Raw genomic sequence first — 26,881 nt, 5'->3', positions numbered from 1 at the left:
TGCACGAGGGGCCCCACTGCAAGTCTCGTGACTGGGGGTGCGTGGGGGGTCAGGTGACGACCACGATACAGTCACCTCGCCGCGTGTTTCCACCACCACCACCCCGAGAGAGAGAGGGAGACAGGGGCCGTGAAAGTCAAGGTCAACTTGGCAGTTCAGCAGCAGCAGACACGTGTCCCCTCGTGACACGGAGGCGCCACGTGCCACCGGCCACTCAATCGTTTATCGCGTCCCACTGCCGTGGCCCGATGCACCCGGAGTGCTGCTCGCTTTGCCCTTTAGGCAATGGCACCCCCTGCTGGCCGGCCCTGGAATCTTCTGCCGCAGAATGTCCCGGCGAGTTGGGATCCGCGATGTGGGCATCTGCCCACGGTGGAGGTTGTTGAGTGTGTGAGCCAGTGGATGTGAGCCATCCACTGGCTCACACACTGATCATACCTGTCACGCCGCCGGCTATCGATCGTGGCGGGCAGTGGCGTCACTGTGCGATCCACGGCTCGGATGAGAACCTCCCGGGGTCACGGTGCAAGGCCCGTAGGGGTGTTAGACTGTACTTCACCACGCTGGTCAACCCTATGGGCAACCCGAACCCTTATCCGCCGCACAAACCATGGCAGATGCTGAAACTGAGTGATGATGATGATGCACAAATTGAATATTACTAACTACCACGGGACACACACCGACTCAGTGTCCGACTCACAAATACGTAGGAGGCATCATCATGTCCATACACCACTCCGCTACTCGATGCAATAGTCTGACCTCAATGTGTAATTACCGCTGTTGCTCTACATCAACATGCGCTTGACGAAGTGCGGTGTAGTAAAAACATTGTTGTGGAAGCTTGGAAACTCAGTTCCATTGAGTTTGCTGCACTGCCATCTGCCGACCACGAAGTCCACAGTATAGAATCATGATCTTAATTTAGGTAGGAGAAAGCCGATGAGCTGTGAAGCTCTTTTTCACAGGTCAGCAAGTTACAACAAACAGTACGACGAGAACAGTTCTCGTCAATCCCAGCATTGTCCAGGCTCTGATCTGGCCCGCTTCTGACACGCGGAGAGACGAAGCCGGTCAGCTCAGCCGGTCAGGGCGTGGTGCTAATAACGGTCCAGGGTTCGAGCCCCGTACGGGCCACATTGTGTGCATTTAATTTAATTGTGTAAATTGATTCGTAAACCCAGGAAATATTCTTTGGGTCTTTCAGTAAAGTCACGTAGATAGGTTGAAAGAACTGGCCCGCTGATCTGGCCCGCTTCTGACACGCGGAGAGACGAAGCCGGTCAGCTCAGCCGGTCAGGGCGTGGTGCTAATAACGGTCAAGGGTTCGAGCCCCGTACGGGCCACATTGTGTGCATTTAATTTAATTGTGTAAATTGATTCGTAAACCCAGGAAATTTCTCTTTGGGTCTTTCAGTAAAGTCACGTAGATAGGTTGAAAGAAAATAACAAAAACTTTGTTTCGATCGCAACACAACGGCCGCTAAGTGACTTTACCCAAAGACCCAAAGAATATGAATTCCTGCATTCACGAAAGCTTTAAGTCAAGATTTAACCCAGGAAATGTTAGACCACTGCATCGTCACCCTCCTGACCTCGTCTTACGTGTTAATTGGGGGCTTAGCGAACATCGGGCACAATACATTTAAGTATTGACACTTTATTTAAGTGTCAAGGCCGAAGGGTTGGCTGTGGCCATCTGTCGGCTGCTCGGCTGGGACACCTTCAGCCTTGGTCAATCCACTGCTCGATGAAGCATCCTCAATAAACTTATATAAGCAAAATTCCGCAATATTTCATCAATAAATTGTTGCATCAGCTCATCGATTAACTGGCGTCTCGCGCATTATCAATTCGCACGCATAAAAATCTAAAATTAGATTATTCAGCACGTTATCAGTGTCATGTTAAGATGTTAAAACACCAAACTGAAACCTTTTACAAGGAATCATGTCTGCATTAACCACAATACTTGTGGTCAGAATGCAAACAAAAAATCTACTCTGATAATGTGGCATTGTCTGTGAAACTACAGACATGATTCCTTGTAAAATGTTTCAGTTTGGTGTTTTAACATCTTAACGCCTTGATTTGAAGCTTTCGTGACTGCAGGAATCCAAACTCTTTGGTTCTTTCGGTAAAGTCACGTAGGTAGAAAAATCAAATACAACAAAAAATATCACGACGTTTCGATCGCAACTAATCGATTGAATCGCCGTGATATATTATTTTATTTTTCTACCTACGTGACTTTACCGAAAGAACCAAAGAATATCTTAACACCAGTTTTGTTGCCAGAAAAAAGGGGAAACCTATTTTCAAGTTGTCAGCGGTTATGATCAATCCACTGCTGGACGAAGACATCCCCAAATTGTCGCCATCTCCTTCTTGCGACGCAGCAATCCACCCAGCACCTGCAACACAAGCTGCTACCGTCGCTCAATCTCCTCGGCCGACGGATTCACAACTCCTCCACATGACGGACACACCACGGAAATTACACGCCAATTAATATGCGGGCGGCGTTGTAATTAGTCAAGTATTTTTTTTGTTTAAATGAGTGAAGGAGCTAGAGGAAAGCATTAGGGAAATAGCACCCATAACCCCGTGACGAAACCGAACAATCGATAACAATCGATTAAGTAGTCGATATTATTACCCAATCTAAGACGCGTGGCTGTCACGACCACGCGTATTCGCGTTTGGTAAATCCCTTATGGCCGCGGTGCGTCTCGGCTCCCGTAGGCGCGACAGAGCCGCCAGCATGGAGGCCGGGGAGGACGTCATCCTCTACGACTTGCTCGTCCACGCAGAGTGGCCGCCCGAGAGCGAGCTCGCGGTGGGTGTCCTCGCCCCCTTTCGTACCCCCTCGATCCCCACTCGGTTCCCCCTCGCCCCCTCTCGGCCCCTCGTCCGTGCTGTCACGCAAGGCGACTCGCTTTTCGGGACGTTCGCAGGTCCGCATTTGAGTTCATAGACCGCTTTGGCGAGGAGTCTCCGAGCGCGCACTCTGATTGGTTGGTTCCATCACGTGGTCGCGTTTAAAGGCCGCGCGCCGTTCGTCTTGACCAATCGTGCGCGGCTTCGGCCACCTCGGAGCCCAATGGCACTGGGAAATGTAAAGAGTGGTGCCTGACACGTCAATGGTGAAGTATGGGGGATTGAGAAGTGTGGTGGTGAGTGTGGTGGTGAGTGGTGGTGAGTGAGAGGTGAGTGTGGTGGTGAGTGAGAGGTGAGTGTGGTGGTGAGTGAGAGGTGAGTGTGGTGGTGAGTGTGGTGGTGAGTGGTGAGTGAGAGGTGAGTGTGGTGGTGAGTGAGAGGTGAGTGTGGTGGTGAGTGTGGTGGTGAGTGTGGTGGTGAGTGTGGCGGTGAGTGTGGCGGTGAGTGAGAGGTGAGTGTGGTGGTGAGTGTGGTGGTGAGTGAGAGGTGAGTGTGGTGGTGAGTATGGTGGTGAGTGAGAGATGAGTGTGGTGGTGAGTTTGGTGGTGAGTGAGAGGTGGGTGTGTTGGTGAGTGTGGTGGTGCGTGAGAGGTGAGTGTGGTGGTGAGTGAGAGGTGAGTGTGGTGGTGAGTGAGAGGTGAGTGTGGTGGTGAGTGAGAGGTGAGTGTGATGGTGAGTGAGAGGTGAGTGTGGTGGTGAGTGTGGTGGTGAGTGTGGTGGTGAGTGAGAGGTGAGTGTGGTGGTGAGTGAGAGGTGAGTGTGGTGGTGAGTGTGGTGGTGAGTGTGGTGGTGAGTGAGAGGTGAGTGTGGTGGTGAGTGAGAGGTGAGTGTGGTGGTGAGTGAGAGGTGAGTGTGGTGGTGAGTGAGAGGTGAGTGTGGTGGTGAGTGTGGTGGTGAGTGAGTGGTGAGTGAGAGGTGAGTGTGGTGGTGAGTGTGGTGGTGAGTGTGGCGGTGAGTGAGAGGTGAGTGAGAGGTGAGTGTGGTGGTGAGTATGGTGGTGAGTGAGAGGTGAGTGTGGTGGTGAGTGTGGTGGTGAGTGAGAGGTGAGTGTGATGGTGAGTGTGGTGGTGAGTGTGGTGGTGAGTGAGAGGTGAGTGTGGTGGTGAGTGAGAGGTGAGTGTGGTGGTGAGAGGTGAGTGTGGTGGTGAGTGAGAGGTGAGTTTGGTGGTGAGTGTGGTGGTGAGTGTGGTGGTGAGTGAGAGGTGAGTGTGGTGGTGAGTGAGAGGTGAGTGTGGTGGTGAGTGAGAGGTGAGTGTGGTGGTGAGTGAGAGGTGAGTGTGGTGGTGAGTGTGGTGGTGAGTGAGAGGTGAGTGTGGTGGTGAGTGAGAGGTGAGTGTGGTGGTGAGTGTGGTGGTGAGTGTGGCGGTGAGTGAGAGGTGAGTGTGGTGGTGAGTGTGGTGGTGAGTGAGAGGTGAGTGAGGCTCACCTCGAACTCGCCTCACTCGGCTGTCATCAGACCTCATGCAAAAGACCTCACCACATTGAGCAGACACGTCACCACCCACCCTCACCACTCCTCACCACACTCACCTCACTTGACTCAGCACTGCACGTTAAACCAAACAACACACTCGCCAGACACGCGACTCCACTTCACAACTCATGTAACACTCTGCACTCATCACACACCTCACTCGCCACACTCACCTCGCACTACACCAGACACTACGCCTCAAGCACCGGTCATCTCAGACCACATACAACCTCTCCTCACACTGTCCAAACACCTCACACCACAATACACACCAAACGCTCACCACAAACCACTCACCAGACAACGTACAGTCGTCACCTAAACACCTCACACCACAAAGACAAATCCACGAAGAGCCTCAACAGACTTTTGGGGCAAGTGCTGTTAGCGAGCACGTGATGGCACGCGACACACTCCAAACTCAAGAGATCCGTGTCTCAATGCGGTTTCATCCGCCTATAAATAAATCTCGTGTTATACCCATGTTGACAACCGTGTTCCGTTACTAAGAAAATAACAGTTAATCAGTTACAGATGTTTACATTGCATTAATTCGTCACCATCGGTTACAGTTTTCAAGGTTTATGCCAGTTACCTGTCGATTTCCTTTGTCCAAATCACTCGTAATGTGGTAATCGGATTGCAGTGGGTTGAGCAGCGTTGAGCCGGAATACTCTTACAGTGAGGGAAAAAAGTATTTGATCCCCTGCTGATTTTATACGTTTGCCCACTGACAAAGAAATGATCAGTCTATAATTTTAATGGTAGGTTTATTTGAACAGTGAGAGACAGAATAACAACAAAAAAATCCAGAAAAACGCATGTCAAACATGTTATAAATTGATTTGCATTTTAATGAGGGAAATAAGTATTTGACCCCTCTGCAAAACATGACAGTACTTGGTGGCAAAACCCTTGTTGGCAATCACAGAGGTCAGACGTTTCTTGTAGTTGGCCACCAGGTTTGCATACATCGCAGGAGGGATTTTGTCCCACTCCTCTTTGCAGATCTTCTCCAAGTCATTAAGGTTTCGAGGCTGACGTTTGGCAACTCGAACCTTCAGCTCCCTCCACAGATTTTCTATGGGATTAAGGTCTGGAGACTGGCTAGGCCACCCCAGGACCTTAATGTGCTTCTTCTTGAGCCACTCATTTGTTGCCTTGGCCGTGTGTTTTGGGTCATTGTCATGCTGGAATACCCATCCACGACCCATTTTCAATGCCCTGGCTGAGGGAAGGAGGTTCTCACCCAAGATTTGACGGTACATGGCCCCGTCCATCGTCCCTTTGATGCGGTGAAGTTGTCCTGTCCCCTTAGCAGAAAAACACCCCCAAAGCATAATGTATCCACCTCCATGTTTGACGGTGAGGATGGTGTTCTTGGGGTCATAGGCAGCATTCTTCCTCCTCCAAACACGGCTAGTTGAGTTGATGCCAAAGAGCTCCATTTTGGTCACATCTGACCACAACACTTTCACCCAGTTGTCCTCTGAATCATTCAGATGTTCATTGGCAAACTTCAGACGGGCATGTATATGTGCTTTCTTGAGCAGGGGGACCTTGCGGGCGCTGCAGGATTTCAGTCCTTCACGGCGTAGTGTGTTACCAATTGTTTTCTTGGTGACTATGGTCCCAGCTGCCTTGAGATCATTGACAAGATCCTCCCGTGTAGTTCTGGGCTGATTCCTCACCGTTCTCATGATCATTGCAACTCCACGAGGTGAGATCTTGCATGGAGCCCTAGGCCGAGGGAGATTGACAGTTCTTTTGTGTTTCTTCCATTTGTGAATAATCACACCAACTGTTGTCACCTTCTCACCAAGCTGCTTGGCAATGGTCTTGTAGCCCATTCCAGCTTTGTTTAGGTCTACAATCTTGTCCCTGACATCCTTGGAGAGCTCTTTGGTCTTGGCCATGGTGGAGAGTTTGGAATCTGATTGATTAATTGCTTCTGTGGACAGGTGTCTTTTATACAGGTAACAAGCTGAGATTAGTAGCACTCCCTTTAAGAGTGCGCTCCTAATCTCAGCTCGTTACCTATATAAAAGACACCTGGGGGCCAGAAATCTTTCTGATTGAGAGGGGGTCAAATACTTATTTACCTCATTAAAATACAAATCAATTTATAACATTTTTGATATACGTTTTTTTTGGATTTTGTTGTTATTCTGTCTCTCACTGTTAAAATAAACCTACCATTAAAATGATTGACTGATCATTTATTTGTCAGTGGGCAAACGTACAAAGTCAGCAGGGGATCAAATACTATTTTCCCTCACTGTAAGTGCTTGGATGGGAGGAGACCCATCTCAAAACAGGCGGTTGGCTAATTGCAGGGCTACGTTGCAGACAGCAGAGGGCACTGTAGCAAGGGCCAGTGCGCTGTTCGTTCGTGCTCCCCATTATTTGCTCCCTGCCCTCCGCCCAAACTGAGCAGCGTGGTGAAGTGTGGTCACATAACCTCATCCAGCAGTGGATTGACAAAAGCGCTGCAGAGCTTCCTATGGATATGTCAATGAATCTGTGGCTAATAATACACACGAGATAGAACAAGATAGGAGAAATGGTGCAAGAAATGCATTCCTCAATGGACTTTAACCCTTTATTGTGTCATTCATCGTGGAAAGATCCCTTGCATGCTCAGATTTTACATCCTGACTGTGACGCTGCCTGCAGTTTTGAATACAGTGCGGTCCCGTCCTATTTGCATTCATTTGTATTTTGTTTTTAAATCTTAACCCTCGCCGCAAGCGTGCACGTTCAAACGCGAGTGAGCACTGTTTTTCAAAATATGAAAGTTTAAACGTAGCCGCTTCTGTCATTTTCCTTATTCAGCCTCGTGGATCCAGGGACTTGGATATCGCTCACAAAAGCTTTGCGAAGAAGGCAGCCTCGGCCCTTACGGGTACGGCATGACTCGTGCTCGCGAACCGTCACAATACGACACATTCACGGGATTTGGATATCGAGTGACTTTGTGACATTTCCCTCCTCAGCTCCCCTCTGGCTCGTTGTGCAGTACGCCCGCTGCAGGTAAGTTTCAACGCATGCACGGCACCTGCACAAATGAATACTGCGGTTTGTTAACCCCGAGCATCCCGTAACCGTGGCGTCACCCTGCCTGGTGCCTCCAGCTCCTCCCCATGCTGCTCCTTGCCGCCGGGGCTGGTGCAGCTGCTGAGCCGGCAGGTCAACTGGCAGGTCGTGCTCTCCAGGTGGGTGGGTTGTTGTTGTTATGTTGATCAGGGCACACGCACAACTCAGCTGCGCTAGCAGAAAGTACTTCAACATGGGTTTTTGCGGTCGTGATTCAAAACTGTTCATTGTGTTTTCGGGTTGTACTGCGTGTGGGTTGGCATGATGTCTGACGTTTCGCTCTATGGGCTGGAAGCTTCTTGAGGAACTGCATAAAGAAGCTTCCAGCACATGGAGCAACATGTTACACACATCATGACCACGTCGCTCGGCACCACCCAAACAGAGGACTTCATCCTGACTTACGGCAGTCAGCTGTGCCTTGTGTGTCTCATGAGCAATGGCAACCAGGCCATTCCTGCCAGCTGAGGATACAGCACCAGTGCCATGTCACCAGTCACTCCGAGTTACCGGTGACATAGCGCTGAGTTTACTAAGTGTGCGAGGCGTTGGGCTTGTGTTGTGTTATTGGAACCTCACGTGTGCTGTCTTTTGGCCGCAGCAATGGGAATCTCCTGGCAGTCGTGCAAGACGTGTGCATCGAGATCCGGTGGGTTTGACTGCGTGTGTTGTCTGTCTTTGGTGAGTGGCAGTGCAACTGTTAGCGCGCTGCGCTACCAACCCGGTGACCCGAGTTCACTTCCCGCTCACAGCCAACACCAGTGACAATTATCTGAATCGATTCTGGACCTCCCGTAGGTCGACTCAGCCTCAAACGAGTACCTGGTGTGATGTGTAAACATCACCACTGGGGAGACAAAGGCGGCCGAGCATCTGTCAGCCTTCATAGGAGCTCGCAAACAGCCCATGCCCTAACAATCTGTTAAGGCCATACAGGGGATCTTTGTCTTTGTTGTCTGTCTGTGAGTGCTCTCCTCCCCTCTGTTTTCTCCGAGTACTGTTTCCTCCCAAATGTAAAACACTCATTTACACAAGAGAGATAACGACACATCCCAATGCAGGACCCTTATTTTGCCTTAGTTGTTACTCTGCATATACATCAGCCATATTAAAGCGGAAGATTGTACATCTGTGTTTATGATCATTTTAAAATGCCTTCTTTGCTTGTGTGATGAGCGACTTCCGAGACACATCGAGTAGAAGGCTTCTTCTTTCTTAAGAGCACACTGGCGATACATTGTGTAACGCAGCTACACATAGGCGATCCTAACACGTAGCCCCATCTCCGGCTTCGCTACACAAGCTGTTCGACCAGCGCAGCGACGGCGATGGAGATAGTCTTCCTGTAGATCAGCCACGTGGTCGGAGACGAAGAGATGACGACGAGCAGCGACGCAGCCAGGACCCAGGACCCGCAACCGCCCAGAACCTCTGGTTCGGGTTCCCCCTTATATCTGCCCTGGCGCGGCCAAGCTCCACCTCTGGCCACGCCCCCTTTCAGGAACCTTCGAGCTGGTTCCCGGCAGCTTCTCGACTGACTCCGCCTTTCACCTCTACTCCAGATACGCCCCCCTTATAATAAGGCATTATGTAATGCAGCCATGATCGTAATTACCATTCCCAGCCGACAGGTGTCACCCTGTCATGACACTTGTGTTCATGCTCCGTGTTACTTGTGAACACTTGCATGGCCAGCGTGAGCAGGTTGATCTTCCACAAGAACCGATGTTGGCCGAATTTCTTCTCTGGTTATATAAACCTTCAAAACCACGATTCAACTTGCTTCCCATATTTTTAAGCCAGATTTTAACAATGATGACTTAAATGTGATGAGTTTATTCAACTAAGAAATACAGTCTTTTTGGCTTGGTGTGGGAATATAATTGTGAAGAGGGCAGATGGCTCAGCATCTTGTGTGAGGTTGGAGCCAGGTTTTGCTGTGGAAGCACTCGAGCAAAAACCCAACTAATGGGCTCCTGTCATTCTCGCCTCCAATATAAACAGACTCGGATACTAAGTCGGTACTCGGTGTGTGCAGGTCGGCAAGGGATGACTTTTCAGCAACGATCGGAAAATGTACAAGTACGTGCGGGGGGACTTGCCACACGCTGATGCATCTGTCTGCACACACTTGCACTCCGGCACGTGTGTACATTATGAGCTCTCCATAGGATTGTGCTCAGTAGTGGATTGACTATGCCCATTCTCTGCCCTCCATGTCTTCCCTCTCTTCCCCTTCCTGTCCCTAACCCCTACTTACCCTATATCCTGGTCACCCATTCCTCATCCCTTGCACTGCCCTGCCATCAAATTAATATATTGTTTATACTGCTTTTAAGTTATGTTAAATGCCTTGATCAAAGGTGTTCCATAAATATACAATAAAATGATGACGATGACTAGAGTTATATAAACATTCACTCCCCTTGAAAAATGATGAAGTCGCGATTCAATTCAAGAGTCAGTTCTGTCTTGATCTTGGTTGAGTTTCTCGTTTGTACTGACTGTGTTGATCTAGAAAGGTAGCTTAGCTTGAGCTTGTTGCGATTCAATTCAAGGAGCAATTATTTTTTGTTCCATTCTTTCTTCGTCAGCATTTGTGTTGTATATTTTATCGCACAGTCTCGATTTGACAGTTTTGTTTACTTCACCCTAAATTTACAATATGCAAAAAAACCTCAACTTCGTTTTGGGCAATGGCCCTTCTTCACGACGCATGGAGGCAAGAGAGGTAGAGTGGTAGAGAGCAAAGAGAGCTGCGTATCATTTTCTTACACCATACGGAGGGGCCTAAGCATCTCATCAAGAGTACAGGAATCAGGGTGGAGGACGGCTAACATCAGTGGCGACTGATATCTGAATTGGACCTGGGGTCCCCACCCCAAACAAATTGACGACGGCTGCTGCATGGGAAGTCAAAGGCGCTGCACCGTCGCAATGTGATGTGAACGAATGCGCGACCCCGTGTGCGTGCCCCGTCTAGTTTCGCGGGACGCGTTCCCGCAGTGGCGCCGTGTGGCGTGGAGCCACGACTGCACACTGCTGGCGATCGCCGAGAGCTCTGGGGCCGTGCATGTCTTTGACCTCATGGGCACCCACCTGTTTACCATCTCACAGGTCCGTGCCACCTCTCGCTCCGCCACCGCCTTACCCATTGCACTGTGCCACACCGGCTGGCACCTGTCATATCGTGACCTCAATGTCCACAACAGTGGCCTTTAACATCGTTCTCTACCCGTGCTGTCATAACCTCTGTGCCCACTGCATGAAAAGAATATTGAGACTCAACGAGACTCTGCTTTGTAATCACGAGATAGTATCATCATCATCGTTATCATTAAACGAGTCTCTACCTCTGATTTTACCTCCTTCATATCCAAGACATTTTATGACCATCGCAACCTGCACCCGAGTACAATCACTTCTGTGTCCCCCCTCGTCATTTTTTTGCCCAAGCTCTTGTAACCTTGCTCAATTCAAGAGATGTGTTAACTGTTATCTATTCCAACTCAGGTAGCGCTGTTTGTTGCTGGCCCCTTGATGTTTTGTGCCTATAAGGCCAGCGCGCAGCAAATTTGTAAAAGTAAAAAAAACCTTAACAAAAACCAATGGCGTGGTGGAACGTAGCCCAGTACCCTTGAAGCCATTGCCCTGCTGCCTATCGCAGTGCACTACCCCCGCCATAGCACAAGTAGGTGTAGTTGGTTGTGAACTGCTTGAGTGTGGCCGGATTCACAGGCGGCGGGCGGCTCCGGGGACCTGGGCCTGGCCGTGGCAGGGCTCGTCTTCCTGGAGTACACAGCGAGTGCGCAGTGGTCGGCTGAGCTGCTCGTCATCAACTACGCGGGACACCTCACCAGCTACCTTGTTAGGTGAGCCGCCCGCTCGCCCCCTGGGCGTTCCATCCTCTGGACGTAGCTGTTTTGCCCCATGGCACAACCATCCCCGTGACTCCGCGGTGAAGGTGACGGCCGTGCCGTGTGTGACCTTTGGCAGCCTCAACACGAACCAGGGCTACCAAGAAAACCACAAGTTCAGCTTCACCTCGCACTACCCCCACGGCATCACGGCGGTGGTGTACCAGCACACGCACAGGTGCGACAGCATGCCTCCAGGGCTACCAGTGACACACACAAACACACTCCTGGCTGCTGCCTTTGGGGTGAATATACGAGTGGCAGTTCCACGCACACTTGTGTATGTATTAGTTGCATGATGCATGACGGTTCCACGTGTGGCCATACCTACCCGTGTACCGCCGAAACGCCGTAGGCTGCTGCTGGTGGGCGGCTGTGAGAGCGGAGATTTCGAGGCCGGCTCGGCGGCAGCAAACGGGCTCACGGCGTGGCGGGTACTGTCGAGCAGCCCCCACTACAAGCAGGTCACCAGCATCAACGACGACCTGGGCATGGTGAGCCAAAGCTGCTGCCGCCATACGAGCTTCACTGCCGCCACTCACCCTGTGACCCATTGACCTACAAAGCAACGTTGTGACGTGAAGGTCTGTGCGCGTGAATCGTGCGTGCCGCGTGACACAGGGCCTGCAACGGAGCCGTCTGCTGACCCGGCTGCCTGGTCTCCCTCGGTGGAGCAGGGTGGGGCGTGACCAGGTAGTCGCTCGCATGACCTCCGGGGTCCCACTCACACTCACAGGGAGCATTAGTGGTTTGTTATAAGTGCACTGCAAGAAATGATGGTCATATGGCAATTATCTGTCATGTTTATTTCTCAGAGCTTAAATCAAATAAATTCAGAACTAAACTTTATAAGTTGTGTTTTGCGTGCAATCATTAGTTACTGGACATCGCTACGTTTCTCAGTTCGGTTTAATCACAGGTGACTAATCCGAGATTTAAACCCAGGTTCTCAGCGGTGCTGACCTGGTCTTAGCCCCCTGAAGCACCGTGACGTGACGTTCCTCGATTAAATTGTTTAAATATTGCACGTGGACCTTGGGAATGATGGGACTTCTTGGGGTTAAAGTAATGCAACGTGGTTTTCAAAAAATAAACCCGATTCACACTCTGCGATGTGGATCGCTCTTCTCCCTTACACCCAGCTCACCGCGCTCTCACCGACCTCTCCGTTTGGTCTCGCATGTATGTATGTTGAACTTGCGCACTTTACATAACCAACCATGCTAATCGTATGTGCGCGCGTTTGTGCATGCATGCGTGGACACAGGACGGAATCTATAAGCTCTCGCTATCTCCGGATGCATCCGTGCTGGCGGCCGTGCACTTCTCAGGGAAGCTGTCGCTCTGGGAGGTCCCATCGCTTAGCCTGAAGCAGGCGTGGAGTCAGGAGCAGCAGGTCAGTCTGCACGTCACCGCTGGTGGTGCTGGCCATAGGCCTGGCGTGGAAAATCATGTGCGGTTCCGCATTTGCTTTTTCCGGCATTGAGAAGCTCGTGGTTCCCCGCAAGCCAAGAGAGTCGCGTGGAAACTCGGTGAATGTAACGTCATGTTCGTGAGCGCGACGTCACGGTGCTCGTGGGCCCCGGGTGAACCTTGGTCTAGGCGGGATGGAGCGGTGAGCCGGTGTTTTCCGGCCGCCATGTGTAAACGTGGGCCCGCCGTGTGTCGTTCCAGCCCGGGTACGACGAGGTGAATCCACAGTGGGTGACCTCTGTGGATAGAAAGAGGAAGATGAAGGGTGAGCATGCGATGTGGGTGCAGCTGCATCTGTAGCATCCGAAGGGTTCCTTTGCATTAAACAAGAGTCGTGTGTGAGAGTGAGCAAGTGTCCGTACGTGTTCCTGTGAGAATGCGATGATGTGAGTGCTTGCGAGCCTGGGTCGGTTTGTGCATTTGATAATGGGAGCACATGTATTTGTGAGTGTGTGAGCTTGTTTAAGTGAAACTTTATGAATGTGCTTGTTGTAACACGTGTATTCCCGTGTGTGTGTTCCCATCTGTGTATAAGTATGGGGAGCCGTGGTTCACACACTGCGCTATGATCCTGGTGACCTGAGTTCGATTCTTGGCCATAGCTAATATTCGTCACGGATGATATTTGAAACCGTTTTGGGATTTCTTTGGGTTGACTCAGCCCAAAATGAGTACCTGTTGTGGTGTACAAAGGCGGCCGGGCGTGGTGCTGGCCACCCACCCCCTCGCGTGTCGTGCCAGCCTTCATAGGTGCTACTCACGAACAGCACTTGCCCCAACAGCCTTTGTATTTGTGTGAGCCTGTGTAAGTGTGTGTATGTACCAACGTGAGCATGCGTGTGCTGCCGCTGTAGACAAATGGTGGCTCTGCTCGCTGGCCGATGTGAACTGGTGGGCGGACGGCGCTCTGATCCTCGCCCGCTGCTCGGGCTCGCTCACCGTCTCGTCGGCGCGCACCCTCAGCAATCTCCTGGGCCCGTCGGCCGAGTGGTTTGAGCCGGCGCCACTCGTGACGGCCGCACACAACGGAGGCTTATTGGCGCTCGAGGTGCAGCTTCCATCCCCAACCCTTCTCCCGACCTCGCAGAGAGAGCGAGCTCTCCATCAATACGTACTCTGTTCAGATTATCAACACAGAAGACATATCGCTGTGCAGTTTTCGAAATGGTGCTGCGGAGCACTTCCTAATCTGTTCTGTTCACTACTTTGTCCGACATTTCGCCCCACGTGCTGGGAGCTTCTTCAGCAGCTTAAATGTGCAGCTCACGTTTCCCTCTCTACAGCTTTGCTGGCTGCTCTTGTTCTCTGATGTAGGCCGGCCGATGTTGTTTATTTGCTAACTTAGACACGGCTTCTGCCGCTGTTACCTCCCCTGCTGATGACGGGAATTCATGTCTCGTCACGCCGCCAGTGCGAAGTAAAGCAGGTGTCCCTGAAGAGGCCACGCGCGGACGAGGTGGGGCCGGCGCGCGACGAGGGGGGCGACGAGAGCAACGACGAGGAGGAGGCCGACGGCGAGGCCTCGCTCCTGGGCCGCTCGGGCCGCGTCGTCCGCCGCGGCCTCTACCTCCTCACCGAGTCGGAACGCTTCGCGCCGCCCCGCAAGCGTCCGCGCAACCTCGTCAAGACGTACCGGCTCGTGAGCCTGCGCTCTACCACGCCGGAGGAGCTCTACCAGCGGAAGGTGGGGGTCGTGCCGCCTGTGCCATGAGTGCCGTGTGCGCCCAATATCGCCCTGTGCTAACGGCAGCACCGCTCTGCGCAATTCACACGGTGTTCGTGTGGCGTCTGTTCAGCACCGCACGCGACCCCGCACTGCTACAAAATTGAGCAGCAGACGACTTGTCTGCATCGTACATCTGTCCAGAGTTTTCTTGTATTGAACCAATGCTGCTGAAATCATGAAGACCGTGTGGCTGATGAATTGTGTAAAAAATGCTTTGATTTTTATGCGGAGATCTATTATGAAGGACCGATGTATGGAGGAGACATTTGGCTTCTTATCTATGTTGTTTGTTTTCTCGCCGTTAACACAATCCTACAGGTTGCACACAGCAATAGCCCTTACCACCGACACTACAACGTTATGTACAAATATCGCCACTTACTACTCCACACCACAGTACTAAAAACAGCTCATACCACCTACAGCAACACATAATATTCACATTGCACCGCAGACTGCTAGAACCGGCATCAACCAAGCAAGTCACCTAGCACCACCAAATCACCACACAGTGCCACAGTGTTGCACACTTACCTACACCGCCTTATACAATTGTACTCATGACCACATCCCACTCCATACCACCCAACACCACCACCACTGCAGCAACCACCACACTGCAACGCATGCTGTTCCACACCAGCGCACACTATCAGACACTACGCCACATCAACCGCACCACTGCAAGCCATCACCTACCACCACACCAAACCCACACCAACGCACCGCCTTGGAGCCCCTGTGCATGTCTTCTCAACCTCCGGTATCCCCCGTGTCCACGTGCCAAGATTGACAGCGAGGAGTACGGGGAGGCCCTGCTGCTGGCACAGGCGTACGGGCTGGACACGGACCTGGTTTACCAACGACAGTGGAGGAAGTCCCCGGTCAACATCGCCTCCATCCAGGACTACCTGGTACCTCCACTTACACCCCCACGGTTGCTCACCCAGCATCACCACTGCTCACCTCACCTTGGTGCCCAAGAAACCGAGACCCTGACAGGCACTCCGTTGTGTGGCCACGCAACAGAGCAAGATCAAGAAGCGCTCGTGGGTTCTGCACGAGTGTCTGGAGCGACTGGCGGACAGCGTGGATGCCGCCAAGGAGCTGCTGCAATACGGCCTCAAGGGCACCGACCTGGAGGCCCTGCTGGCCATCGGCCGCGGGGACGACGGAAGGTACGTGCGGACGCTTCTTGAGTGTCCGCACATCTCAATTTGCATGGTTGGCTATGTACAGTGCGAAAGAAGTTGAACATATGTACATACGTCGGCCGCTTGCTCCTCTCTACTCGCTGGCCAGTATGGTGATCCTGCAACCTCGGGCAAGAAGGTGCCGTGACGTGCAGCTCATACCATTGAGCTTCTATAGGTCAAGAAGTTGAAGTGAAGGTGCCCCAGGAATACGTGGCGAAAGCTTGAATCATGGAAGGAGTGCTCAAGCCGCAGTCCAATTCAGAAAACCACATGTGGATTACGAGTGGCTGTGAAAACCTACATTGCATACTCTCAGGACTCACTCCTATGGATATGCTCAGTAGGTTTTGTAAGTGACGATTTAGACCATGGGCAGGAAGGTGCATGACCAGCAGCCTCGTTTCGTACGGACCGTGACCACGTGATGCTCGCCACTTATGAACGGTCCCGTACCGATACGTATTCGGCATTGAAAGCATCTTAGCTGCATGAATCGGGAACTAGTGGAGAATATTTCTGACCTGGCAGCAACACTATGTTTCTAATTTTAGTGCATTCTGTCACTTTTGTGCATTGATGTGTGGTACACCAGTGGTATCTGAGAGTCTAATTCGGCCCTCGATAAGCACCAGGTTCTCGACTTCTCCTTTTGTAGAGCAGCAGGTAATGGTTATGATTGGCCGTGCCTGCCAATGTTGCAGATTCATCGAGGCCGGAGACGTGGACATCGAGGAGTTTCCGTACGAAGACATGAGCCCTGAGGAGGAGCTCGAGAGGAGGATGGAGAAGGAGGAGCAGCGCAGGAAGGAGCTGCTGGAGCTGGTGAACTTCACGAGGTGTGGTTGATCGACCTCCGGTGTTAATTTTGTCCATAAAATCAGTGACGAAAATTCTCCAAAAAAGCATTCTTTTTTTTTTATCTCAGTCACCAATGACCATGGATGAACAAAAATCATCCAGTGCGGCGATGACTGTGACGAGCCGTGACTGTGATGAGATGGAGTTACCGAGTCTGAATGACGATGCAAACTGAGATTAATTAGGGAACATTTTTAAAGACTGCAGTGCACCGAGGAAGACCAAACATGGTAATTGGCTGTATATGTGTAGTGAATCACTTCAGAGACACTAGTAGTAGGAGGCACTCTCATTTATTCCAGCCATCACAGGCACAGGGGATAACTATATACTTGGTCAGGACAGCCGGCACACTGCCTGACCAACAACCCTTTTATCCCCCCAGCGTGGCCTGGCTCCGCCCTCGGCCACGCCTCCTGGAACCTACCAGAAGGTTCTGGGCTTCACCTCACGTGTCCCCTCCGTCACCTTTGCCCTACATCCCTTTCTCCGGCCTATCACGTGCCCTGCTAGCAGACCGGGCTGCTACACCCACACATCCCCCTCTCTGCCAGTAACCAGCGCTACACGCCCTAGTGACCCATTCTATGTCACTACAGATTGACGACATTCACGGATTAGATGATAATATTTGGGTGGGGGAAACTGCACATCAACGTTTCTCTACCAATAGGGTTTACTAACGATCGACTGCTTCAGTCGCCAAGATATAGACTGACTACGACTGAGATAGAAACTGCTGATGAAGAGAACGCTGCGCTGGTCCATGCACGCGCTCTCTCACCCCAACGTGAACCCAAAGCCTGGCCCTCTCGCCGGCCCTGTGCGGTTCCAGGTTGACGGTGGAGCAGAAAGACCTGTGCCGCAGCCGCCTGCGCCTGCTGACGTACCTGGACCGCCTCGCCACCTACGAGGTACGGGCACCGCCACTTCCCATCATCGGGGCGAATGGTGACGCTGCCCCTTCTTGGGCCTCTGTGGTGGCTTACCTTGGTCTGCATTTGGCCACTCTTCTGTTTCCCACCTCTTCGTAGCCCGTCGCCTGGGCCCCTCAAGCCTGTGGGCACCTGTGCAATTGCACTCCCTGCACACTCGATAGCTATGCCACCGAGCCTCCATGTGACCTCTTGGTTTTACGTTCCATGTGGCCCATGTGACCCATTTCCTCCTGTACACATTGACAGTGCTAGGTGTGGAGTTTGTATGTTCTCCCCTAGCCCTGCATTGGCTTCTCTTCAGGTTCTTTGGTTTTCTCCCATAGTTAAAAACATACAATGTCATCACCGTTGTCCCAACATCGCAATGTAGCAGGACCCTCCTGAAAAAAAGTATTTTGTCTCGGTGTGGCTTTTCAGGGTAAATAAGTATTGTAATTATAATTCGAATTATTAGGTATCTGTCCCATGTCCTCATGGCCACATGTTCTGTGTGCCTCGCATTGCCTCTACCATGCCCCCAGCGTTGATCTTCAGTCCGATCTCGTACAGGAAATCCTGGGAGGCCCCCACGCAGCAGAGCAGAGGTACAACACAGAGTTCTTCAAGAGCTTCAGGAGCCAGAACCTCGTGCTGTCGGCCAGGAACTACGCTCGGGTAACCAGCTCGCAGTTTGTCTTCCGGCCTCACATTTGGTGTCCATTGCGGTTGCAGTGATATATTCTTTCACGATATGAAATCTGTTGTCGTGCTTATCGTGATATCGCTTTTCCGTAACATAATGCTTTTGATTTTCATGTTAAGTGATAACTTTATTATAAGGAAATTAAACGAGCAAAGTTGATCCTGAATTAACGTAATTCTCATTTATATTGCTGGATAAGCGGAGGCAGGGAGATTTAAAACAAAACTTGCACCATTGTTTCAACTGCCTCGCCGGGAGATCAAACCGAACCAGCGACATCGGGATTGCAAGTTCAGTTTGCTAGCCATGACACCGTGGAAGCTTGCCAACATCATGCACGTTATCCTAGTATTGCCACATCGCAAAAAACCTGAGTGGCCAGTGTAAGCGTTGCGGTGATGACGGGAAGGGGGCGCTCACTGCGTGTGGTCGTGCAGGAGAGTGACTGGCAGGCCCTCGAGATCCTCTTCCGCTACCACAGCGAGGAGCTGCTCACTCACCGCCTGCCTATCCTCTCCAATTTCCTGGAGACCACGTCACCTCACGAGTACCGCTACCTGCTGCCCGAGGCCGAGTACGATGCATTTCATGCCAACACGAACACACGTACGCGTGTCTATACACGAACACAAAGGCAACGGTTACCCGTGTAGCCTTAACAGACCGAAGTGCGGTTAACGAGCGCCTATGAAGGCCGACAAAGCGCACAAAAGGGGTGGTGTGGCGGGGAGCACCTTGCCCGGCCGCAATTTTTCTCCACTGTCCTGATGTTTACACACAGCACCAGGTACTCATTTAAGGCTGAATTGACCTAGGAGAAGTCCAAATAGTGGGGTTTGGTGACATCGTGATCAACCGGAGTGTGGCTTGTCAGGGGTTTTCCACCTTTGGGAGGCAGGAAGTGGGGGCAGCCACAGAAAAAAACAGTCCAATACAATTCTTCGTTGAATAATGAAATTCCTCCACTCATGTGGCAGCTCTTTTATACAGCATCTAAGCAGGACCGCAGAGCCCATAGCTCACCGCAACAGCTACCCACACTGTTATGCAACCACATTTGACTCAATACAATTGCACGCTAACCAACACCCACCACACACCACTCCGTATCCCCCAACACCGCTACACGGCACCACCACATCCCATTTCACATCATCTCGTGCTGTTCCACCACACAGGCAGAACGACGAGGGGGAGCTGGTCGTCGTTCCACTGCACGAGAGCCGGCACCGGGACACGGACTGGTGCGAGGACCCGCAGTGCAGGTACTCGGATGCGGGACAAAGCGGGGCAGGTGAGGGGACACCGGTAGAGATAGTGCAGGCATGGCGGGGAAGCAGGTGTCATCAGCGCAGCTCCGTTGAAGCCAGCGCTACAGGTACCCCGCGACGCACAGCTATGTTTCCGCCACGGTTGGAGCCGCGTGGCGTACGTTGAGGTCTTGATGGTGGTGGGGGGTTTTGACCTCGGGCGACAGGAGCGGGGCGGACGTGAGCCGCGTGGACTTGGGCGACTTCCTGTACGAGGAGCAGCCCGAGCTGCGGCGATTCCGCACGCGCGATCCCTCCGTGGCCCTGCTGTCCCAGTGGTACCAGCAGCGAGCACATGACATTGAGAGCCTCTCCCGTCAGGTGAGGGAGGACACTCGCAAATACACCTTTACTTTACACGCGTGAGAGAGGGAAGAGTGAGCATGTCTGCACAGGTGAAAGGACAGACAGGTGAGTACCTGTGAGTACAGGTGAGTGAGACTCATAACTCTAAACAGGAGGAAGGGGCCAATCAAGCCTCTGTATAAGTGGGAGGAGAAACCGGGGTGATTATACAAATTGATTTGTACAGATGAGGGTACAGATAAGTGAATCCGTACAAGTAGTAAGTCTGTTTGGATGAGAGGACACATGAGCTGATAGTGCAGGTAAAGGCATAGAAGGTCGTCACGAGCTGCCTGTGTGCGCGTGCCAGGTGGACAGTGCGCTGTCGCTCGTGCGGCTGGGCCAGGAGAAGCTGGTGCCAGGGCTGGAGCCCCTGCTGGATGACCTGATGCTGCTGGACACGCTGGTGTACGAGGCCAGCATCGACCCCACGCTGACCCTGCACGACCTGCAGGCCATGCCCAGCCTGGCCCGCCTACGCCTGCTCATGAGCAAGGTGGGCACCTGCGGGAGGAGCCGGGGCTCGCCGGCCCAAGGTGCTTGGGCCGGCGAGCGCCGCTGACCGTCAGGGTTTTCTTGCTCCGTACTTGAACCGGTATTAAACCAAGCGGTCAGCGTGTTGGTCAAGGGAAAGGGGTACCCCGTCAATTGCTTGCTCATGCCACATTTACAAAACATAAAAAAAATACTTGGGAGACACAGCACTCGTCACCCCCTCCTGCGACACCTTCGCAGCACCCTCCTGTCTTGAGACCCAATGAGGCTTTCCTGGGTAAACACGTTTCATGATCATAATAATAGAAATAACTGCTGGAAGATAGGCCTCCATAAGAGCGAGCTTTAGAGTCCTGTTCTTTAGAGAGTATTTGGCCTACTCTTCCACGCTGGCCAAACAACTTTGAAGAGGACCGCTTGTGTTGCGGTCGAAATGTCGTGGGTTTTTTGCTTTTAATTTGGATTTTTGTCGTTCTACTGTTAGTATCATTTTGTTGAGCCGTACGCGAGCGAGCGTGTGTGCACGCATGTGACATCTTTTAGTGCAGGTCGCGACGTGTCACGAACGTTGCCGATTAAACACTTCCGAGGACAAACGTGCGTCAGAAATTGTTACGAATCCACGTGTGCGTGCGATTTATCTCCTTCCCCGTTTGTGTGTGGGATCCGGCGGCAGTCCCCAGCGGAGCGGTACGTACAGGATGCCCTGCGCTGGCTCGTGCCGTTCCTGCAGCGCCTGGAGACGGCTCGCGGCGGTTCCACGGCGACGCTGCTGCTCCGCGAGTACCTCGTGGGCCTGGCCCAGAGTGACCTCGCGCCACCGCTGCAGATCTTCCAGCATTCCAAGCCGCAGGCGAGCATCCCCGGGAACACGGGCGGCACGCCATACAATGCTCCCACGCGCCAGGCAATGCTCCCGCGGCAGTCCACGCGCCACGAGAGGCTGCCGCACTCACAGCAGTGCTACTGACGTACGCGGCAGGTTGCCTGTAGTTTAACCCTTTACCGCACGCCGATATTCAAAGATAGTCGTACACTTCATGTAAACAGTTTGCAATTTGATGCAATTGTTGCTGTGAAATGGGTCTGTGGTAAAGTTGTTTAAATGTCGGTAACCGCAGGCAAATTAGCGAGCATGCTGCTGTGTCCGTCACGGTGGTGATATCATGATGATGGTGACTACGTTTCCAATATCCTTAGTTCTTTCGGTAAAGTCACGTAGAAGGGGAACAATAAAATAATAAAATATATAAAACAATAAAAATTCTCACGACGTTTCGACCATAACACAAACGGTCGTCTTCAGGTGTGTCGGTTTGCATAAACGTGACTTTACCGAAAGAACTAAGAATATGAATTACTGCAGTCACGAAAGCTTTGAATCAAAATTTACGTTTCCAATGGCGATAGTGGTGTTTTTGATGATGGTAATGATGTGAATGGAATGATGATGATGGTGAATGCCTGATGACATCAATAGTAGTGGTGACCTGTGCAGTTATGGTAATTCTCTTAACGTGACAATGGTGATGTTAATGATGGTAATGGTGGCGATTAGGCTGATTATAATTAGGGGGGAGGTAGTGATTACATTGGTAACCACCATTGGTGATGGTTGTGGTGATGATAATGGTGAAATTGGTGCAGCTGAAGATGGTAATAACAAGGATAGCAATTAAACGATAATTGTGATGGTAGCTGTGATAGTGGCTATGCTTAAGATGATTGTGATTGTACAATGGGGAGATTGATAATGGGCAAAACAACAGCGACAAGGACGGTAATGGTGATGACAATGATGATGGTACCTATGATAATGGCTATGCTCGATGACCATGCTGAGGCTGACGATGTTAATGATGATGATGATGATGTGTGCAGCGTTCCCAGCGCATCATTCCGGACAACGACGAGCTCATGAGGGTCGCCCTGGAGTGCACCTACAGCTGCACTCGCGACGACCAGCTATCGCTCTGCTACGACATCCTGGAGTGTCTGCCTCAGCGGGGATCTGGGTAACGCTGCACGCTCGCAGCAAGTGCCATTAAGGAGCGAATTGGGCCATCCCAAGTCGTCTGGCAGGGGTGAAGGGAGGGCAGGGATTCATGGTCTGGCGTGATTCTCATGAGAGAGATGGTCGAGATGTTTTGTGTGTTTGCCCACGTTTTGTGGGGAGCGGTGGCGCAGTGGTTAGCACACTACACCACAAGCCTAGCGACAAACTCCAGGTCACTTCCCGCTCGGAACCAACACGGGTTACGAATATGCCAATTGGTCCTGGGCATCCGCTAAGTTAACTCAGCCTTAAATGGGCACCTGATGTGAAGTGCAAACGTCGCCACTCGGGAGACAATGGCTGCTGGGCGTGTTGCTGGCTACCATCCTTTGCGATAATAGCACTTGCTCCAACAGTCTGTTATGGTTACATGTGGAATCTTTATCTGCGTGTGTGTGTGTATGTATTTATGTGTCTGTCATCCTTCAGGCAAGTGACTGATGTGACTAGGGACCTGCATGACCAAGTAGATGTCATGGAGCAGCACCTGAGGTGAGCGATGCTGACCAAGTCTCAATTAAATCCAACGGAGTGAATGAATCATCAGATTGTTTTTAATGAGAGACCAGATTGTTGTGAATGAGAAACCAGATTGTTGTGAATGAGAGACCAGATTGTTGTGAATGATAAACCAGATTGTTGTGAATGAGAGACCAGATTGTTGTGAATGAGAGACCAGATTGTTGTGAATGAGAGACCAGATTGTTGTGAATGAGAGACCAGATTGTTGTGAACGAGCGATCCGATTGTTGTGCACGAGTCCTGTCGCCAGAGCGAACGAGCTGCGCTTGTGTCCAGCGTGGCAGAGATCCTGGAGAAGCACGGCGTGCCGAAGCCCATCAGCTTCGTTCGCGACTCACAGGGCAGTCGCGAGGAGGCGGTGAAACTCCTCACGCGACTCACACGCCAGGCCGGACGCAGGTAACTGCGGCGACGGCCCACCCGGCAGGATCTGCACCGCGTGGCACACGCCAGCAGTGCCGTTCGCGAACCGGCTGCGCGGTCGAGACTAGCGAAGTCGCCATCCCACTCTGCGTAGGGTTCCGCCGTTGTCAGAGGAGAAGTGGAAGAGCTTGCTGGAGGACATTCTGGAGATGCAGAAAACCGTGTACAAGTGCCTGGACGAGGAGACGTGCTACGAGGTGTGTGGCGTTTCCTGCGCTAGAGATGGCCCGCGGTGTAGCGTGGTTGTCAAACCCACCTTCGGCTCGAGCACGCGCACCAATATCAGGACTCTCCGTGTGTTGCAAGGCTGCTGCTGCGACCTTTGCTCAGGAAGAGGTCACTCGTTCTCCTCTGCTGCCCAAATCATCTGGACCTCCCTTCTCCCAGCCGTCTGTGCTGTTGGCCCCCTGCCCCTGTTGAAGGCCAGGCTCAAGACATTCCTCTTCTCCTCAACCGATGAATGACTGCACGTTTCTGTAGATTCACATAAAAACCCATAGACTCTATGCTGCCAGTTCAGGTCCAGACTCAGAACATCAACTTACTTACACTTGAGAACCCAGTGCAATCACAGGTGGCTGCCTAGATTCAAACCCAGCATCTCAGTGGTGCCAGCTCAGTTCAGATATTCAGTTGGCATGGTTGAAACGCTTTGCGATGGCACGAGCGGAGGTGGGCATGTGCCGGCACCCGCAGGTCTTCACCGAGAGCCTGCTGTGCTCGGGCCGGGCCGAGACGCTGCAACTGGCCGCTCGCATGGTGCAATGTAGCGCCGTGCAGCCGGTGCGGCCTCTCACGGCCGCCGGGCCGGGGCGCCTGCAGCCCAGCCAGCGCCTGGCGTATGCCCGCAGCCTGGAGCTGGTGCTGGGTGCCGCACGCGAGTACTTCAACGCCTCCAAGTCGCTGGCGGACGACAGCATGGACATAGCCAGGTGGGTGACCATAACCTCAGAAGCCCGTTACCACTAGGCCTGCAGCGATTCGCTTGCCGCCGTCTCCTGAGTGATTTTGTGGATTGTTGTCGATTGAGGTCACGTTCATCGGTCCTGTTATTTTTGTCTCGTTTTTATGTTTTAGTTTCTATCTGGCAATCGGCTGTGGCACTAGCCACACCGCCCCCTCGTGTGCTGTGTTGGCTTTTATAGGTGCTGGCAAACAGTACTTGCCCCACCAGTCTCTTAAGGCTATGGGGGGGGGGTTGTCTTTGTGTGTGTGTGTGTAGGGAGTGTCTGAAGCTGATCACGGACGCACCCCCCAGAGTGCAGGAGGAGCTGGATCTCATGTCAGCGCTCGCACTGCTGGAAGAGTTTAAGTTGGAGATGCTGCCCCTGGAGGGTAGGCTGAGAGTGCTGGACATGCAATGTGGTGGTCACATGACATGCATGCATGATGGGAGTAGTGCCTTCCTTCATGTGTTGTTAAATCTCCCTGGAGGGTGAGAGAGGAGTGTAAAATCGGTTGCTTCCTCCTTCCCGTCACCACCACCATCATCGTGACTACCACCAGCATCATTGGTACCACCGTCAACATCTTTATCACCATTGCAATCATCGTCACCACCACCATTGTTGCCGCCACTGTTATCGCCATTACACTCACCACTGTCTCTACCACAATCATATTCATGATTACACCACCACAACCTCTATCCCTATGGCTATCTCTGAGATAACTTCTTTCCCGCCCTGCTCTAATTTCCTCCCCCATCTGAAAATAATCTAAATAATTGACCTCGTTCAAATTGCCTTGTTTTTTGAATAGTGATCCTCTGTTTATACAGCATCTTGGGATGCGGTCGCATAGGACGCTGTGTAAACCGCATTCTGCTGTACATTTCCAGCAAGGAATCCGCATTCAGAGGCCACTATCATCGTCATCCCCTCGCTCGGCAAGCAGCGCACTAGTGGCATGGCACATGTACAGGCGGCTGCGGCTGTGTAACTCCGTTCCCTGCCCGTGCAGTACGCTTGTGCCAGGACCGGCTGTCCCTTATCAAGAAGGTGATGGAGCAGTCTTCCTGGGCATACAAGTACCCCAGCAAGATGCTGCACCTGGCCACCTTGCTGCGTGTGGCCGGTACGTCCTCTCAGCTGCCTCGTAGGTCATCCACAGGCTCGCTCATCACCCCAACAATCAGAAGGGCGACTTCTGGCCAGTGGTGGTGGAGCCGTGTATGGTTCTGGTGGCTGTCATCACTGTGGCACCATTATCGTAGCACCTCCGATTAGCACGGTTGGCTACGTAGTTCAACGTACTTACGTAGCGTGTGCGAGCAGATGTCACATGTTATTTTGACATCACAGAATCTGTTCATTTAACTGCTAATCGAGATCTCTTCTATACAGCTCTCTCATCTCTATGTCTCTTAGCGGGATGTAGTTTGGTAGGCCACTGCAGGAGGGCCGTCACTTGAAGCACCCTAGCTTAAATGGTCAGAGAGGTGCCTCGTCTCTCTCGTCCCTATACAACAACGCACTTCGCTTTTTCATCGCCCGTTCCAGCTCCCTCTCATTTCACAAGCACAACCCGAATTGGCTCAGCGGCTCCCTTTGGGGTCACCACTGTGGCCTCCCCTCGCCGTTTGGGCTCAGTGTCAGAACGGCGAGTTCGGTGTTGACGGGGCAACCTGTCGACCGCGTGCTGGCTACGTGCTGGCCGCGTGCAGGCTCGGATCGCATGGAGCGGAGTGGCCAGGTGCTCACGCTGCTGGCGGAGCAGGCGCTGCAGGCCCACGATTACCGATCGACCTCCCGGTTGTGCCACCAGATCATCTCCGAGGGTACCGGCACCACCGCAATGCACGCAGCCCCCCCACCTCTCACACAAACGTTTTCCTACGAACGTCTATAAAAATCGGGGTGGGTGCATTGATTTAATTTCTTGTGAGTAGGGATATGTTTTCGCCAAATCGTTGATTTTTCCAAATGGGGTTCCACAGCACCCATGCTCTGGATTGAAGTTATAATCTGTCACACAAATTGCTTTTGTGTGTACCTGCTGTGTCTGCTCATTGTGTCGTATGCACACGTTTGTGTACTGTGTGTATTTGTACAGGGCTGAATGTATGCAGTATTAATAATAATTATATTATTCATTACCAAGCGATAACCCATTGAGATAACGAGTCTCCTTTTCAAGGTGACTTCAGTCTACAGGTGGCAGCGATATCATCATGCGCTCTGTGCACGCACAAAGAGGCTTTGTGTAAGCGCTGTGCTGCGTGCGGTTACCGTGCCATGGGTACTCATACGGTGCTATGGGTGTGCAGCCTACGGAGGCGGCTGGTCCGTGTGCAGCTCGTTGGCGCAGTGTCACGGAGCGCTCGAGCTCCCCGAGCGTCAGGAGCTGTTGGCGTTCGCGCTCACGCACTGCCCCGCCGACACCATCCAGTCCCTGCTGGCGGCCAGCTGCAGCCTGCGAGCTCAGG

At 52.1% G+C, this 26,881-nt stretch overlaps 1 protein-coding gene across 3 annotated transcripts in view; it reads left to right on the top strand.

Annotated features, from left to right (window-relative positions):
* The first annotated feature begins 2,673 nt into the window (after nt 1-2,673).
* Nucleotides 2,674-26,881, top strand: part of NBAS (NBAS subunit of NRZ tethering complex) — a 36,693-nt gene continuing 12,485 nt past the window's right edge. The window contains exons 1-34 of one of the 3 annotated variants that reach the window (XR_004403200.2): nt 2,674-2,842; nt 7,253-7,322; nt 7,414-7,450; nt 7,552-7,632; nt 8,115-8,162; nt 9,552-9,595; nt 10,497-10,630; nt 11,252-11,385; nt 11,510-11,608; nt 11,786-11,924; nt 12,052-12,123; nt 12,698-12,826; nt 13,105-13,168; nt 13,758-13,951; nt 14,315-14,587; nt 15,418-15,543; nt 15,659-15,807; nt 16,527-16,661; nt 17,519-17,597; nt 18,171-18,275; nt 18,741-18,877; nt 19,482-19,568; nt 19,781-19,934; nt 20,269-20,454; nt 21,130-21,306; nt 22,335-22,468; nt 22,939-23,001; nt 23,308-23,430; nt 23,549-23,651; nt 24,151-24,386; nt 24,677-24,789; nt 25,417-25,530; nt 26,120-26,233; nt 26,723-26,880. Coding sequence is in view for 2 of the 3 variants with exons in the window: in XM_032959251.2 (XP_032815142.2) it covers nt 2,720-2,842; nt 7,253-7,322; nt 7,414-7,450; nt 7,552-7,632; nt 8,115-8,162; nt 9,552-9,595; nt 10,497-10,630; nt 11,252-11,385; nt 11,510-11,608; nt 11,786-11,924; nt 12,052-12,123; nt 12,698-12,826; nt 13,105-13,168; nt 13,758-13,951; nt 14,315-14,587; nt 15,418-15,543; nt 15,659-15,807; nt 16,527-16,661; nt 17,519-17,597; nt 18,171-18,275; nt 18,741-18,877; nt 19,482-19,568; nt 19,781-19,934; nt 20,269-20,454; nt 21,130-21,306; nt 22,335-22,468; nt 22,939-23,001; nt 23,308-23,430; nt 23,549-23,651; nt 24,151-24,386; nt 24,677-24,789; nt 25,417-25,530; nt 26,120-26,233; nt 26,723-26,880 (4,134 nt within the window). In the remaining variant the exon portion in view is untranslated. The remainder of the gene's footprint in view (nt 2,843-7,252; nt 7,323-7,413; nt 7,451-7,551; nt 7,633-8,114; nt 8,163-9,551; nt 9,596-10,496; nt 10,631-11,251; nt 11,386-11,509; nt 11,609-11,785; nt 11,925-12,051; nt 12,124-12,697; nt 12,827-13,104; nt 13,169-13,757; nt 13,952-14,314; nt 14,588-15,417; nt 15,544-15,658; nt 15,808-16,526; nt 16,662-17,518; nt 17,598-18,170; nt 18,276-18,740; nt 18,878-19,481; nt 19,569-19,780; nt 19,935-20,268; nt 20,455-21,129; nt 21,307-22,334; nt 22,469-22,938; nt 23,002-23,307; nt 23,431-23,548; nt 23,652-24,150; nt 24,387-24,676; nt 24,790-25,416; nt 25,531-26,119; nt 26,234-26,722; nt 26,881) is intronic. The other 2 variants (XM_032959251.2, XM_032959250.2) reach the window with 2 other exon arrangements.

Source organism: Petromyzon marinus, chromosome 23 (genome assembly GCF_048934315.1).
Source record: "Petromyzon marinus isolate PM22_M1 ecotype Great Lakes invasive population chromosome 23, UKy_Petmar_22M1.pri1.0, whole genome shotgun sequence".
Taxonomy (NCBI): domain Eukaryota; kingdom Metazoa; phylum Chordata; class Hyperoartia; order Petromyzontiformes; family Petromyzontidae; genus Petromyzon; species Petromyzon marinus.
This window is presented reverse-complemented; position numbering and strand designations above follow the sequence as displayed.